The following is a 15,992-nucleotide window of genomic DNA, read 5'->3' as shown; positions in this document are numbered from 1 at the left end:
GCTGTGGTCAGAAAAGCTTTGAAAATCATTGCTGTTTATGCTTTTTTGTTCTAAGAATGTGGGTCAGTTGAAGCCCCAGAGCATGTTTTCCCTTACACCAAAGGCCTGAGTTCCATCCCCTGCCCATTCCTTAACCAGTCACTACTCGCGACAATGGACTTAGACTTTTGCTTAGACTAATTTGCTTAGACAATTTGCTTAGACTAATCTAGGTGCACCCTCTGGGCTGGAGAGGGGCCCAGCCTCTTTAGTTGGCATGACCAGAGGATATCTCTGTTATCTGGGAAGATTATTTCTCGTCTCTGCAGCCTCTCCACTCTCCATCCTTCCCTGGAACACTAGGTTCCAGCCACAAAAGCCCTTGTTTGAATTTTTCAAGTATGCCAATCTCCTTTCTGCCTCTGGGCCTTCTGCACGTGCCTTTTCCTGCATCTGGGATGTTCTCCCCACATTGCTTCCTCTGGCCACTCATACCTTACTTTTGAGCTCATGTGCTGTTTCCACTTCCCTCATATGCCTTTCTTTCCTGACCTTCCACTTCCTATAATTGTGATCTATTTAGTGCCTGTCTTCTTCATTAAGTTTCATGAGGACAACCACCATCTCCATCTTGTTCTCCATTGTAATGCCAGCATCTCCTGCAGGGCATACACTCAATACGTATCAGTAGGTTGTAGATGGGTTCTGGGCTCTGGGATGGAGCTAAGCCTGAATGCGGTCAAGGGGCCCCAGCATAAGGGCTGGGGAGGAAAAGGAGGCAGCTTCCAGAGGCTGGGGACTGGGCTGGGCCTGACCCCTGTTGTCTCTTTCCCAGCCTCACTGTCTTCCCTCAAGTATATTTTGGTCAAGTTGAACGTTGGAGAGGGAAGACTTGTCTCCGTGTAAACCATTTAATATATACTGACATTTTTGGTTTTGAGTAGATGAAGTAAAGTGTTTAGAAATTGCTTCCCAGATCAAATCACACTTTCAGTAATTCATTAAAAAGAAACGGAGAGCCAAACATAAGGTGTAATTCAGTAGATTTTTGGTAGATCATCATTATGTGCACATGTGGTTTAAATGGATGTCCAGTTACATGTACAGGTGCCTGTGGGCTCACTCACAGCTCCATGGACAAGTCCAGCCAATCCGTCTCAATGGGGGGACGTATTAGCACTCATTTATCCCTGAGTCAAGGGTATTTCTTGGGCACCACTGTGGCATATTGTTAGGGAAGGGGCCGCGGTAGATGGAAATGTGCTATCAAGGAGCTGGCTTTGAACTGAGTTATGAGGGTCCAGCTAATTATCATTCATGATCAGACTTTCGTTCTAAGATGCAAGAACAGTATGCAGTCAAGTGTTAGATGTTGTGCAGCCCTCTGGATGGCCAGAGGAAGGGGAGATTGGTGTGAGCTGCAGGGTGTAGCACCATGTGGGTAGGCTTTGACTCACAGAGTTTGAGAGCGTGAAGGGGTCCAAGAGGGCTCTCTATCTGACCACCTCATTTTATAGATAAGAAAACAAATATATTCTTTCTCTTTTTCCTCCACAACACCTATTTATTACTTAATAGACATTGTTGTTTTTTTTAGTTATCCTACATCCAGCTTCCTCCATGGTCCCTGATCTCCCTTTTGGGAGCATCTTTTATTGTTTGTGCTCTTGCTAGGGGTCTTGCTCTCCTTGGAAGTGGTGGAGGACTGTCCCAGTGCAGCCAGATGTGGTATAAGGGGACATGTGACTTAAGCTCAACCACATGGCTTTTTTCCACATGACTTTTAAGCTAGTGACATTCTGACGTGAGTTTTCATTGGCAGATATATTCCTAAGAATATCCACAGTGGCCTAAGAATCAGATGTCCTGGATTCTCTGACCTTTGCCAAGTGTATTAGTTTCCTGTTGCTGCTGTAACAAATTACTGCAAACTTGGTGGCTTAAAGAAAATTAATTTTCTTACAGTTCCGGAGGTCAGAAATCCAAAATCCATTTTCCTGGGCCAAAATCAAGGTGTCAGTAGGGCTGTGCTCCCACCAGAGGCTTTAGGAGAGAATTCATTCCTTTGTCTTTCTGAGCTTCTAGAGCTGTATGTCCGGTGCTCTTTGACTGGTGGGCCCTTCTTCCATCTATCAAAGCCAGCAGCATAGCATCTTACTTCACTCACCATATTGCCTTCTTTCTAGTCAAGTCTTCCTGTGCCTCCCTCCCATAAGGGCATTTGTGATTGCTTTCAGGGCCTACTTAGATAATCCAGAATAATTTCCCCATCTCAAAATCCTTAATCACATCTGCAAAACCTCTTTTTTCCATATTAGGTAACATTCACAGGTTCCAGGGATTAGGACCTGGGTATCTTCAGGGAGCATTATTCAGCCAACTACACGAAGATTCCTGCTTTTCTGTTTTCCCAGCCTGGTCTTCCGATATACCCGCAGTTCTGTGAGATCCTGATATCTTCTCAATATACTTTTTTTTTTTGGTTTGTTTGCTTAAGAAGGCTAAAATTAGTTTCTGTCGTTTTCAACCAGGAACCCTACCGTGGTAAATCAGCGCTGTGTGAAGAATTTTACAAGCAACCTCTTTTAAACACCATTAACCCTCTTAGAGAAGCACTGTCCCCATTTTACAGATAAGAAAACTATAGCTCAGAGAGACAATTGCATAAGGCCAGACAGCTTGTGTGAGTGATGGAACTGGTATTAAAACCAGCCAGTATGACTGGACAGCATGGGCTCAACTACTTTCTCAGAATCCTAGTTCAAGTCTCTCTTGATTGTGGACCTGTTTTCAAGGACAGGCCCTGAAGTCTGGATCATATTATTGAGGCAGGAGAGAGATGGCATAAGAAGGGCAGTCCAGGCAAGAGCGAGGCCGGAGAGTAACAGGTAAATCTAAGAGATGCAGTAGAGGAAAGAGATGATGGACTTTGGTGCCTCATTGGAGATAAAATAGTAAAAGAGATGAAGGAGTCAACCTCCCAGGGAACAGTTTTAAGTGAACACAGCAACTCATTTCTGTTGACTACCCAAGGAAATGATATCCTGACTCAACTCTGGGTTGGAATCCAACTTGAATTAGGTGCCTTCCTGCCTCCTCTGGGTCTCCTCATAACATGGGCTGGATAAATACCTAACACCTTTTGCTACTGTTAATCAGTCTTTTTGCACAGATATGGACAACTTGGCTTTCAAATGCTAATGAGGTTCTCCCTGGGGATTTATATGGTCAGAGACAAAACAGGTGATTTCTGGAGCTCAGGAGGGAATTCTAGGCCTGATGCTAACAGCCCTGGGCTTGTGTCTCTTCGCAGAAGACAACTTGGATGTTCATTTAGGGCTGGGGCAACCACCGAGAGGGAGGCTCTTTACTTGGTCATTTCTGGTCACCACTGAAGTAGAGTTGCCAGATTTAGCTAATTAGAATACGAGATGCCTAGTTAGGTTTGAATTTCAGATAAGCAACGAATCATTTTTAATGTCATATTTGTACAATGCTTCCGGGCACCTTCAGCCATGGGAGTGTATAGTGAAATACATGTGTGCAAAGAGACTGTTAGATCTGGATTGACAAGGAGGTTATGGCAGAACCCCAAGGTCAAAAGGAATACAGTGTTGAAGAATTCTTTGAGTGACGACTTGGGAAGAGACCTTTGGTTATAATTGCCCAGAGCATCACTCCCATTGTCTGCTGTGCTGTGCCACTGTGTGATGGTCAGGCCACACCCTCAGAATCATATCGGCCTCCATTCTCTTCTTACCTGCTGACACCTACAGGCAAAAACGATAGAGGCAGGGCTGAGCCCTGACATCCAGCAGGAAACACTTTTTGAACATTCACAGCCTACAGAACACAGTCTCTGTGCTGGTGCTGGTCAGAAGTTTGTTTGCTGTCCGATTGTCTTCTGCTTGGGGGGATAAAGTAGTAATTAAGACCCCCCTCTGTGTCCAGAGCTCTCCACCAGGCTCTGTGCTCATGGTGACAAAAGGAATGGAGAACACAGCCTTCACTCCTGAAGAGCACATGCGTATGCCTCTTGGGACGGCGGCGAGCTTAGCTTTTATTAGCTCAGAACTGAACTCCTCCGCAGTGGCCTCGCTCTGACCTTGTGGTGCACGTGTCCCTTCCTGTGTGTTTGTGTAGATACTGTGGCGGTCACCACCTGGGGTGCGAGGAGCCTCATACCCTGCTGGTTCTGAGAGCGATTGCTGTCAAGTCTGTAGGAGTTAGCAGTCTGTGGCCTTGGAATGAAGGAAGCCAAGTTCCCTGGCTCGTTTGGCGACCACACTCTGCAACCTTGGTATTTTTAGCAACTCACTGGACTAAGGAACAGTGGAGCTGCCTGGGACCGAGAAGACGCTGCCCAGCGTCATGGCAGAGAGGGAAACGATGGGTTTTGATCTCACAGGAAAACTAACTTTAATGCCTGTTCTTGCCATTTATTAGAAATTTAATTTTGTTCTGAGCTTCAGTTGCCTCCCCTATGAAGTGGAGTCGATAGTAATATCAGGATATTTTGGAGGACTTAATGAGATAACATATTGGAAAATGCTAGCAGATAGTAAGCCCTGTATTTGTCCACTGCAGTATTTCCCATTCTCACAGCACTTTGTAAACACCTCTGTTCTGACACTCTTCACGGTGAATTATAATCATTTCATTTCCGTGTCTGTCTCCTTCCACTAGACTGAGGGCCAGGGTCTTTTCCTCTGGTTCACTTTCCCAGAGCCTCTCGCACAGGCCTGCTCCGGACAAGGCTTGGAGCTGTGCTGAGCTGGGTACTCTTCAGTACTTGGGTTTTGCTAGGAGGCAAGTCTTTGAATTTTGAGTCTTCCTCCTTCCTCCCTCCCTCCCTCTCTAACTCTCCCACTGAGGGCTGGGCAGATCCTGTCCTGTGGGATCTGTTTGAGAGCAGGAGTCTTAGCAGTACATCAGAAGATCCTCATTAGACCCTACAATGCTCGAGGCCAGATTTCCTGTGCACTCCTGTATGCTCACACAGGCGCGTGTTTGGGTAGCAAATCAGCTGTGCTATCTGAATCTTTTCATTGATAACCTCTAGGGTTTCTGCAGTATGTCTGTCCATTTGGTCTCTGCCTCAACACGTTTATTACTTTCATCAGTGCAGTTTCGAGCATTTATTGAGCACCTTTTACTTGCCAGACCCTGGGCTAGGTGTGGGGCCTGTCGAGATGAGGAAGACGGTGTCTCCAGGTGAGATGCTCTGGATCTCAGCGGGTAGACAGATGAGAACACAGAGACTTCCTTTGGGATGTGCTAAGGGCAGCGATGGCGGTGGGCACAGAATTTTATGGGAGCTCAGGATAGGGCCCTTTTCCTTAACGATCTTTTCCTCTAAGGATCCCATTGCTCCTGTTTCTGACAGGGGGAGACACATTGTGATTCCTGCCCTCAAAGACGATTTGAATACTAGCAGGTAGCCAGCGGCCAATGTGCAGCAGCCAGAGATTCAGTTGACAGCCCTCCTGCACTGGATGAAAGAGAAGAAAATTCTGAGGGCCAGGGGAGCACAGGGCCACAGGCGCACAGCCCTGCCTGAAGTGTGATGGGGCTTTGGAGGACTGGGGAGAGGTTGGTTCAGCTGAGGGTACAAACGGCCTGGACACATCTCATGGCTGGCCACACGAGGCCCCTGCACCATATTTTTGCTTCTCTGACGTTAACTTTACTTTTCTTCTCTTTCCCGTGTCATCATCCCTGTTTCTCTGACATTTGCTTCTCCACCAGCTTTCACTTCTTATTTCCCTTATTGCTTTCATCTCCACATTTCCTTTGCTCACTGCCCATCCTCTCATTCTCCTTTCCCTCTGCTGCTTTTTTTTTCTCTCTACACCTGCACCTTCTTGCCCTTTAATGTCGTCCTTGGCCTCCTACCTCCGTGTTCCGAAATGTACCTTGTTCATCTCTGGTCTGGGGAGGAGATTTTCATTTTCAATGGCCCTTCTTATGATATGAAAGAGCATCTCACGTGTATCTGGGTATCCTAGGAAACAGAACTCTGGTTTCTGAACGGGGCAGATTCTATCCACTGTGTTTGTAAGACAGCGAACCAGAGGGAAAGCAGCCTCCATGCGTGCCCCTCCGAAGACTGAGTACAGTCTCCTTCCCTTGTTAGCGGAATCAGGGGAGCAATGACACCATTTTCCTGGGGTTCTGCTTCTCTATCACTATACCTATCCTTGAAGCTTCTCTTTCTCTCTCTCTTTTTTCGTTTTTTTTCTATTTCTGTCCTGTTTTTCACTCCTATTTTCCATGTTTCTCCTTGTTCTCTCTTCTCTTCAGTTTTTTCCTACTTACTAGAAATTACATCACTCCCCTCCCTAATGTTACTCTTTGGCCTTGGAAGATAGAGTCAAAAGCAGTGTCTCCTGAATTCCCTCCTTTTAAGATGAGAGGATGGAAGTTTGGGTTGGGAGAGACAGAGAAAACCTAGCTCCTGAGATGCGTTATGAGACTAAACTTTCTTTCTGGTTCTGATTTTGAGATTGGATCCATATAGAATTATAGAATCTTAAAGTTGAAAGAAATCTCTATTGGTCATTTAAATAACCTTCAACTCCATGTTGGAACCCTCTTACCTTCGTAAAAGAGAGTCCTTCTGTCTGTCCTTGAATACTTTGAATGTCGGGAAGTCACTACCACATAAAGCAGCCCACTTGGCTGTTGGCCAGCACTGCTTGTATCAAAGTTACTGCTCGTGATTATAATCTGGGTCTGCGTAATTTGTCTCTGTTGATCCTGTATCTACTTTCTAGAGATAAATAGAGCATAAACGTTTCGTTCACGTATTAAGGAGACTTCAAGGTATCTTGAATGTCAAATGTCAGAGAAACAGGGTTGATGACATGGGAAAGAGAAGAAAAGTAAAGCTAACGTCAAAGAGAGAAGCAAAACTATGGTGCAGGGGCCTCGCGTGGCCAGCCACGAGATGTGTCCAGGCCCTTTTTACCCTCAGCTGAACCAGCCTCTCCCCAGTCCTCCAAAGCCCCTTAAAATAATTAAATGAAATAAATCATTCTTGCCACCCTTTGACCATATAGAAAACTCAGTTTTCTGAATGAGTCATTCCCCAATAGTTCCACATAGCTGAAATTGTCCCGGAAGTTGTAAGGAAGAAAAAGCAATACCCTACAGAAAGAAGACTAAAATTAGACAGAGTTGTAAAGGCAATATTATTAACATTTGTGTTAGATATAATGTCTGTTTTGCACGTTATAGTTTACAGAACACTCATAACATTCAATTCCATGTCGTTTTGTTTTTGTAACTAGGCCATGGTACTCCCCCAGTTTGCAGATAAGGGTAGCGTGGCTCATAGAGGTTGACTGGCCTCAAGGCACCCAGTTCACAAGTACATGAGTCAGGACTGAAACCCAGTTCTTCTGACTGTTAGTCTTCTGCTGTACCTGTCATAAATACTTAAGTGTCTTTGTCTCTCCAAAGTACCTGCAGTGTCATGGGATTATATGAAATAAATTGTCTCCTCAAGACAAGGTACTTGGTGTGCACCATCTAATAGGATTGTTATGGATTTTTGTTGTGTGTGTGTGTGTGTGTTCCTGGATATGGCTGTGGAAGTAGAAAAGTGGAAACAAAGAAACCAAATCCAGGTCACACAGTAATTTGGGGGCGAATATAAAAATACTGCATGGGGACCAGTGACGTTATTCCCTAAGTATAAGCATCAGAGTGATTGATTTTGTTTGGTAAAAATTCTAAGCGTCAAGGTAAAGAAGAGTGAGTTACTCCTTTACTGCAGTTAATCCAGAGAAATTTCCTGAAGGCAATAGGAGACAGGGGAATCAAAGAAAATTTTAAGATAAAATATGTGAGGCCCTTGGTAGGGTTGGAAAGAGGGGAAGGAAATTGGCAAGGGGCAGAGAGGAGGGTAGGGGACACGGTTTCGGGGCAGGGATGAGACAGATGCTGGCGACCTTGTGTTTTACTAATGATTTGGAGCTAGGATTCCATTGCGATGATCAGTTTTCCTCCTTTTCGAAGTGAAATCCAGATGCGGCTAAATTTAATTCCATTCGGAATCACTGGTGATTCACCCAAGCTCAGGTGCGCCCACACGCAGCTGGCATCAGCTCTGTGTGCTTTCCAGGCCGATGATCCTTCTTTAACCCAGCTTCCCCCATGGAACAGCGGGAGAAAGGCAGACTGTGGTAACCTTGACCTTCTGTGTCTCCATCTGCAGCATCCTGGCCACTGCGGGAACCCACTTCAACACACATGTGGACCTGAGGACGCTCCGGGCTGTGCGTGTCCTAAGGCCCCTGAAGCTCGTGTCGGGGATACCTAGTGAGCACCTTTCTTCTTTCTCCTCTGCTGATAGCTTTACTGATGTGTCCTCAACCAGATCCAGGGTCGAAGAGAATTAGGGATAAACAAGAAATAATTTCTCCTGAGAGGAAGCCCCTGCAGTAATAAATAGAGGACCTGCAGCAATCCGGCATCACCTTCCATTTTAAAATTTAGCAGACTTTTTTCATATTTAAAAGATAATGAAAGATCTTTGTAAAAAATTGGGAAAGTAAAGGAAATAATAGAAAATGAAGAGCACCCATTATCCTATCACTCAGAAATATAACTTTTGTTAACATTTTAGCATCTTTTTTCATTCATTTTTTCCTGTGCATTTTAATGTGATTGGGATCATGTTGTAATTTTGGTATTGGCTCCCATCATAAGCATTTGATTTTCCTGATGTTAAAAATTCTTCAGGGCTTCCCTGGTGGCGCAGTGGTTGAGAGTCTGCCTGCTGATTCAGGGGACACGGGTTCGTGCCCCAGTCCGGGAAGATCCCACATGCCGCGGAGCAGCTGGGCCCGTGAGCCATGGCCGCTGAGCCTGCGTGTCTGGAGCCTGGGCTCCGCAATGGGAGAGGCCACAACAGTGAGAGGACTGCATACTGCCAAAAAAAAAAAAAAAAAAATTCTTCAGAAATATGATTTTTAAATCTGTATTATAGTCTGTCTTATACAGTCCCTGACTTGGGTAGTCATTTCTGTGTTGCTATTCATTTAGGTTATTTCCAGTTTTCTTTTTCTAACTAGAAATAGTGCTGCAACAAACATCTTTTTACTTAAATATTCTTCAAATCTCTGATTATTTTCTTAGGCTAGAATCCTAGAAGGACAATTTCTGGGTCAAAGGATATGGTGTTTCATGAACAGTGGTTGTACTAATTCTGCTTCCCCAACAGTGGGTGGGAGAGCTGGGTCTGAGATTGAGTCCTTGTTCTTACAGACTTATAGCCTAGCAGGGCTGGGCCTAATTCCCTTTAGGAAAGAAGCGTATTCTAATAAGTTTCATCTATAGGAGGAATCCAGAAGACAGCATGGGTGCAGTGAATAAGGGAAGGGTGGTAGGTATGTAAATGATCAGGGAATGGTGAGGAAGAGGTAGGGATTGATCCCTAGGGGAGGGGGTGATGGCCGTCTTTGGCTTGACTTATCCTGGTTATCCCTTCGTGAATTGCTTTATCATTTCAGGATCAATGGTTCTTTTCCCTCAGACCTGCCCCTCTTCTCCCAGGAAGAAGTCAGCCTGCCGTATCAGGTGGTGCTGAGCGAGGGCTCCGTTTGTCATTCTCTTGCTTTCCTTGCAGGCCTGCAGATTGTGTTGAAGTCCATCATGAAGGCCATGGTGCCTCTGCTGCAGATTGGCCTTCTGCTCTTCTTTGCCATCCTGATGTTTGCGATCATCGGCTTGGAGTTCTACAGTGGGAAGTTGCACCGCGCTTGCTTCATGAACAATTCAGGTAGGGGCACTGTTTGCTGACGTCTGCTGCTTCCTTCCTCTCTCCTCTGGTCATCGGGGTCATTTCAGGGCATTTGGAGGCTGGTCCCAACCCTAGAATTAGAACCAGAAACTTCCTAGCCAGCAGCTTTACGAGGCACAACCAGCCTAAAGGTCCCCATTGTGCATTGATACCGCAAAGCGAGTAACCTCTTAGGTTTATAGTTTATTTCAATAGGAGGTCTCAGCTGCCCCATCCCTTGGTAGGAGGCTATCAGAATGCATGTCAAAAACCTTCTGCCTGAAGAATTACCCTTTGTATGTGGCCTCTTTGGCCCACAGCCAGAGAGACCAGGAGTCCGGAGTCAGATCTGGGGCCCCTCCAGATCTTGGGGACATTTTCCATCTGTGCTCGAGCTCATGACCTTCCCCCTCTCTGCTGTGACCCACACATAGTGTGGAAGAACTGAGGGAGTTCTGAGCATGACTTGGCAGGGGTGCTTGGGAGATGAGCAGCGTACACAGATCTGGCATTCTTGTCTCCCTGTATCTTCTTTGTTCTTTTCAAGTTCAGTAGAGTGCTTTAGGAGGAAAGGGGGCAGGGGAGAGGTTGAAGGAGCCCAATTAGGTACCATGTTTTTATGAAAAGAATCTTCAAAGGACACCACCTTTCACGTTGGATTTTTATTTTTGTCTTGTTTAAGATGAGGAATTCAGGCCATAAAAACAAGGAGTTAAGGGCTTCCCTGGTGGCGCAGTGGTTGAGAGTCCGCCTGCCGATGCAGGGGACACGGGTTCGTGCCCAGGTCCGGGAAGATCCCACATGCCGTGGAGCGGCTGGGCCCGTGAGCCATGGCCGCTGAGCCTGCGTGTCCGGAGCCTGTGCTCCGCGACAGGAGAGGCCACAGCAGTGAGAGGCCCACGTACCGCAAAAAAAAAAAAAAAAAAAACAAGGAGTTAAGATCCACGGAAGGGACTGTAGTTTATAATTGTTCCCAAGGAACCCAGAAAGAACTAAGAGTCTATCCTGGAGTCTGAAGTTAGAAAATCAGTAAGATTCTGCCTTCAGCTCACACCTTTCTGGGTGACCCAGTCCTGTAAATTCCTGTGGGACTCAGGAGAAGGTAGAAGATGTGACCTGAGGAAAGAGGGGGTGGGGGGGGCATGTGGAGGAGGCTTCATTTTCACAGGAGGTTGGGAACCATTGGGTTGAACACATGGTACGTGAGCTGTGAGGTGCAGAGATGCCAGAGAAGGGTAGGAGCTGGAGACAAAGAAGGACAAACCTTTCTGTGGGAAATAGAATTGCATGCTTGTGGCCTCCTGGGATCATTTCCAGCTCATGCTAAGCATCGTGTGGTTTATCCCCCACCCTCCAAATGTGTCTGCAGGTATTCTAGAAGGATTTGACCCCCCTCACCCATGTGGTGTGCAGGGCTGCCCAGCTGGTTATGAATGCCGGGACTGGATCGGCCCCAATGATGGGATCACCCAGTTTGATAACATCCTTTTTGCTGTGCTGACTGTCTTCCAGTGCATCACCATGGAAGGGTGGACCACCGTGCTGTACAATGTGAGTAGAGCTGGCGAGAGGCCGGAGCAGGTGTGTGTGTGTGCGTGTGTGCGTGTGTGCGTGCGTGTGTGTGTGTGTGTGTGTGTAGACTCAACCATGGTTGCCCTCCGGGCTACCTTTTCCTTTCCTTCTAACTTGATTCTGTCTGTATAAATAATGGGTGGAACATGGGGTAGCTTACAAAAAGCCCCCTTTAGAAGGACTTCTGGACATAATCTATACTTAGCAGTTTATTTGCCTCTGTTTTTTGGCCTCTTGCTAAGTACACAGCTTCTTAATATAGTTAGGAAATTACATGCCATATTTGATGGGTGAACTGCTAGTCAGATCAGCTCAGCCGTTTTGTTCTGCTACTGGTTCGACATGGTGGTGGGATTCAGTGAGGGGCACCAAGAGGTATAGATTTGTTGGTTGCTGTCTTCAAAGAGCTTACCACTGGTCTGGGAAGGTATTCCGGTAGTTCCCACCCCTGGCCGCACGCTAGAAGCAGCTGGGAGGGAGCTTTAAAAATTGACATCGCCTGGGCTCTACTCCAGACGAGTTAAGTAGGAATAGCTAGGGGTAGAGACCTATCATTGATTTTCTTTTTAAAGCTTCCTAGCTGATTCTAATATGTAGCTTCCCTCAAGAACCATTGCATCACATGCACATAAGTAACACGCTTAATTGTAAGACTCACTAGGGATGCTTGTTGAAAATTCTGATTCACAGGCCCTTGGAGATTTTGATTTCATGTGTCTTTGAATAGTTGGTGAGCTGAGCTACATTTTTTACACGTGCCCCTGGTGATTCATGTGATCGGGCATGTTGGGAAAGTTCTGAGTTGGTGTACAAGACAGGGCTATCTAACTGTCTGTGCGGGATGTTAGAGTGAGCACTGAAGTGTCTTCCACCTCCCAGAGTCTGATCTCAACAAGTTATGAAAGGCATGGTGCAGAGTCTAAGTTCTAAAATGAGAGGGTGGGGAGGTGTGTGCTTTGCTACATAGGAGGCCTAGGGGGGGCAAATCAATTTGGGCAAATTGTCTTTGTAAATAGGTGCTCATAAAGGTCCGTACCCTCCTATGCATACAGCCAGCCCACCCCAAGGCAGATCCGTTTGGAGCAATCACCCATTTTACTTGCCCTCCCACAGTCTACCTTTACCTTTCCTTCTAACCTGATTCCGTCTGTATAAATAATGGGTGGAACATGGGGTGGCTTACAAAAAGCCCCCCTTAGAAGGACTTCTGGACGTAATCTATACCGGAAGGAAAGGAAATGCTGTCTCAGGAGAGACTCAACCAGATTGTCATGGAGGAAGAGCCAGGGTCTGCATAAAGCCCGTACAAGTAGGTACCTAGTAAATGTCCATCACTAACCTGGACCCATTCCCAAGCTCCCAGGCAGGTAGAGCTTTGCAGAAAACAGCCACAGGCTATTATGCCAAAGCTCTACAGGGCAGTGAAGAAGTCCCAAGGACCAGCGTATGCCCAGAAAGCCCAGGGGGGTTATGTGTGACCTAGAAAACCCTTGAGGACACTCTGGGATTCTCACCAGTTGTGGGGTGGCAGGAAGGAGGTCAGGGAGCCGAGGTTGATGAGTCCAGTTGCTCCTCATTTGAGATGTGAAGGTTGTCTTGAAGCCTTGTCACTCAGATTAACCAGGCACCTCTGGAAATGACAGCACTGTCCCCACAGCGGCTGGTGTCATTTGCGGGGCTTTGGGAGCGATGTATTTCAGTTCTATGTGTAGACTCACCTAAGTGATGTGATAAATGCATTGAAAGCCTGAAGGGAGAAGTGTTGCATTCGAAGATAAAGGCGAGATCTGTTGGTCCTCCGGAGCCAAGGCTCAGAAGGTACTGAGATAAACAGGAATTACTCATCACTTACATTAGTTCCTTTGTTCATTCATTCATTCTTTCGACATATATTAGTGAGCATCTGTGATGTGTCAAGCAGTGTGCTAGGCACTGGGGAAACAGAGGGAAAAAAAAGTGCCATGATCCCTGCTCTCCTGGTGCTCTCTTCAAATTCCAGTCTCCCTCAGGTTATCTGTCCAACATAGGTATGGAGGTCACCCAGACACAGTGAACACAGGTGTGCTCTACCGAGGAAGCAGGGAGAAGAGGTCAAGCTGCAGATTCTCTGAAACCTTGGATTGCATGGGCTCCCAGGGCCACAGACTCACAGTACCTCTGACAATGACATCAGTCATTGAACTTGTTTACTGAAGGCCTCCTGCTACCCCTGTGGCTGGATCCAGACTTGAGGGAACTCAGTGAGCTGTTGGGCTGATTTCCAAAAAGTGGCTGCTTATGGGGCAGAATGAACTCATGCCCACTTTGAAATGACATCACTTTCCAAAGCATTGGATCTAGGGGGAGGGCATGGAGCCAAGAGTCCACAGGCAGAGGTGATGGTCGTAGTTAGATGGGTAACGACCCCTTGATTCAGGAGAAGGTGGATGAAAAAGGCCAGTGGAACAAGGACAAAGTCTGGCTCCTTAGGAAGAGAAGGAGCCGTCAAAGTCTGGGCTTCCTTTGAGCAGGAGACTGGGGTGGAAAGCATGGCCCAGGCAGAGCTCTCTCGCAGGAGCTGGATGCACATCCTGGAGTTAGGGTTCTCTGCTGCTAGAGGAAGGTTCAGAGCTGTGGACTCTTCAGTCTGGTGGGTGTAGGGCTTGCAGTATATGGTGGAGTCACATCATACAAGCTTTTGTTAAAGAAACCAAAATTCAACTGAGTGAATTTCAAAGATGTTATTGACTTTATTCAGCCATTCATGAATTGGGCAGCATCCCATCTAGCAGCTGGAAAGGAGCTCTGAGGAGCTGTTCAAAAAACGAAAGGCTTTTATATGCAGAAGGGCGCTGGACCAGGAAGTTAGTAAAAAGTGGATTAGTTGTGGCAAGGTCACTTTCCTTTGGGGCGTGGCAGGGTTTTATCAGGAAGATGCTGGTGCAGATGACTCACCTGATCACTAGTGCTGAACAGGTGATTCCTGATTGACTGGTTTAAGAGCCCATTTGTGGGAGAGGCTGACACTGAAATGAAGTTTTGCATTGGTGACATGGGGCTTAGCATAACCTGTTGTCTTGTTTTAAACACTTTTAATTTACCCAAATTCAACCATTTAGCTTGGACAGGAAGGAGGATCCAGGATGGGGGAAAATAACAATTTAAATAGTACAGACTGGGCTTCCCTGGTGGCGCAGTGGTTAAGAATCCGCCTGCCAATGCAGGGGACATTGGTTTGAGCTCTGGTCCAGGAAGATCCCACATGCTGCAGAGCAACTAAGCCCGTGTGCCACAACTACTGAGCCTGCACTCTAGAGCCCGTGAGCCACAACTACTGAGCCTGTTTGCCACAACTACTGAGCCAGTGTGCTGCAACTACTGAAGCCCGCACACCTAGAGCTCATGCTCCACAACAAGAGAAGCCACTGCAATGAGAAACCTGCGCACCTCAACGAAGAGTAGCCCCCGCTCACCGCAACTAGAGCAAGCCTGCACGCAGCAACGAAGACCCAGCACAGCCAAAAATAAATAAATTAAAAAAATTTTTTTTAAAAATAAATAGTACAGACTAATTCACCTAACACCCCTCTCCCGCTTATGCCCATTGAAAGTATGAGATTAGAGATGCCTGGGATCTTGGTTGAAAACGTGCAGATTCTGAAAGCCCATGTCAACGATACCTGAGTATTTATTTTTCTTCTCTTAATTTTAACTTAAGATTTTTTAATGACAGAACTTTACATATATATTAGAACTGGTTACACAGCACTGAATTAACTATGAACAACTAGTCACCTGAGTACTCTAAATAGATGTATGTATATATGTATGTTTCTACATAGAGAAAAATTACCCACTGTGCCTTTTATTATTACCACTGCTAATAAGACGCAGATATAACTGTTGATCTCCCTTTCTACCACTATTCCTGGAAGGTCCAATTCACCCAGCCACTGTATTTCTTCACAAAGACCACGAAGTAAAGGGAGTCCCTATTTCCCCATCCAATGCCTCTTCTATTCAGTGGTTACAACAAATACGTAAGATTTATTGGCGCCAGTTATAACCAAACCATTAGGAGAACCTTCAGGTTTACACTGTACGCAGAAGCTCTCTCAAACATGTGGACTCAGTTTAACCTTTTTCTATGTAAGTTAAATGCTTCCCTGGTGTTTGCATCCCTTTTCTGCCGCACAGACCCTTCCTAAATGCCTCCTGTGACCTTGTATGGCTCTGCCATTGATTACCGTTGACTTCATTTGCATGTAGCTTTTCTCATGAGCATGCATGATTGTAAGGGTGGGGGAGAGTTCCCATTGTCAGGGCAACCTGGAGTCCTGCGTGCTGTGCTCAATTTAGTCTCTCCCAAAATTTCAACTTGGCTTGGTCACACTCCAACTGTATTCTTGGCTTCCCTCCCTCTTGTGGTAGAAAGATGCAAAGCAGTCTACGGTTCTGCTGGCTGCTTCTTCCTGTTTTGACTGTCTCTCCCAAGGTCTCCTCCATTTGCAGACTCTCCCCTCTTCTTACGAGTTTAATTCCTTTCATTTCTTCTAATCTGGATAGGTGTTGCTTCTCCAGGACAGCACCTTCTCCCTCAGTGCTGTTCACTCCACAGATGTTACCGTGGCTCCATTATTAACTTCTAACCTTCTTCACCTGGGTGAGATGTGGC

The 15,992-nt window shown here is 46.2% G+C and overlaps 1 protein-coding gene across 1 annotated transcript in view; it reads left to right on the top strand.

Annotated features, from left to right (window-relative positions):
• Positions 1-15,992, top strand: part of CACNA1E (calcium voltage-gated channel subunit alpha1 E) — a 358,420-nt gene that overhangs the window by 144,150 nt on the left and 198,278 nt on the right. Inside the window, exons 5-7 of the mRNA XM_060132060.1 lie at positions 8,201-8,304; positions 9,614-9,766; positions 11,136-11,317. Coding sequence (XP_059988043.1) covers positions 8,201-8,304; positions 9,614-9,766; positions 11,136-11,317 — 439 coding nt within the window. The remainder of the gene's footprint in view (positions 1-8,200; positions 8,305-9,613; positions 9,767-11,135; positions 11,318-15,992) is intronic.

Source organism: Lagenorhynchus albirostris, chromosome 2 (genome assembly GCF_949774975.1).
Source record: "Lagenorhynchus albirostris chromosome 2, mLagAlb1.1, whole genome shotgun sequence".
In the NCBI taxonomy this organism is placed as follows: domain Eukaryota; kingdom Metazoa; phylum Chordata; class Mammalia; order Artiodactyla; family Delphinidae; genus Lagenorhynchus; species Lagenorhynchus albirostris.
Note: the sequence above shows the minus strand (reverse complement) of the source record. Positions and strands in the feature narration are given on the sequence as shown.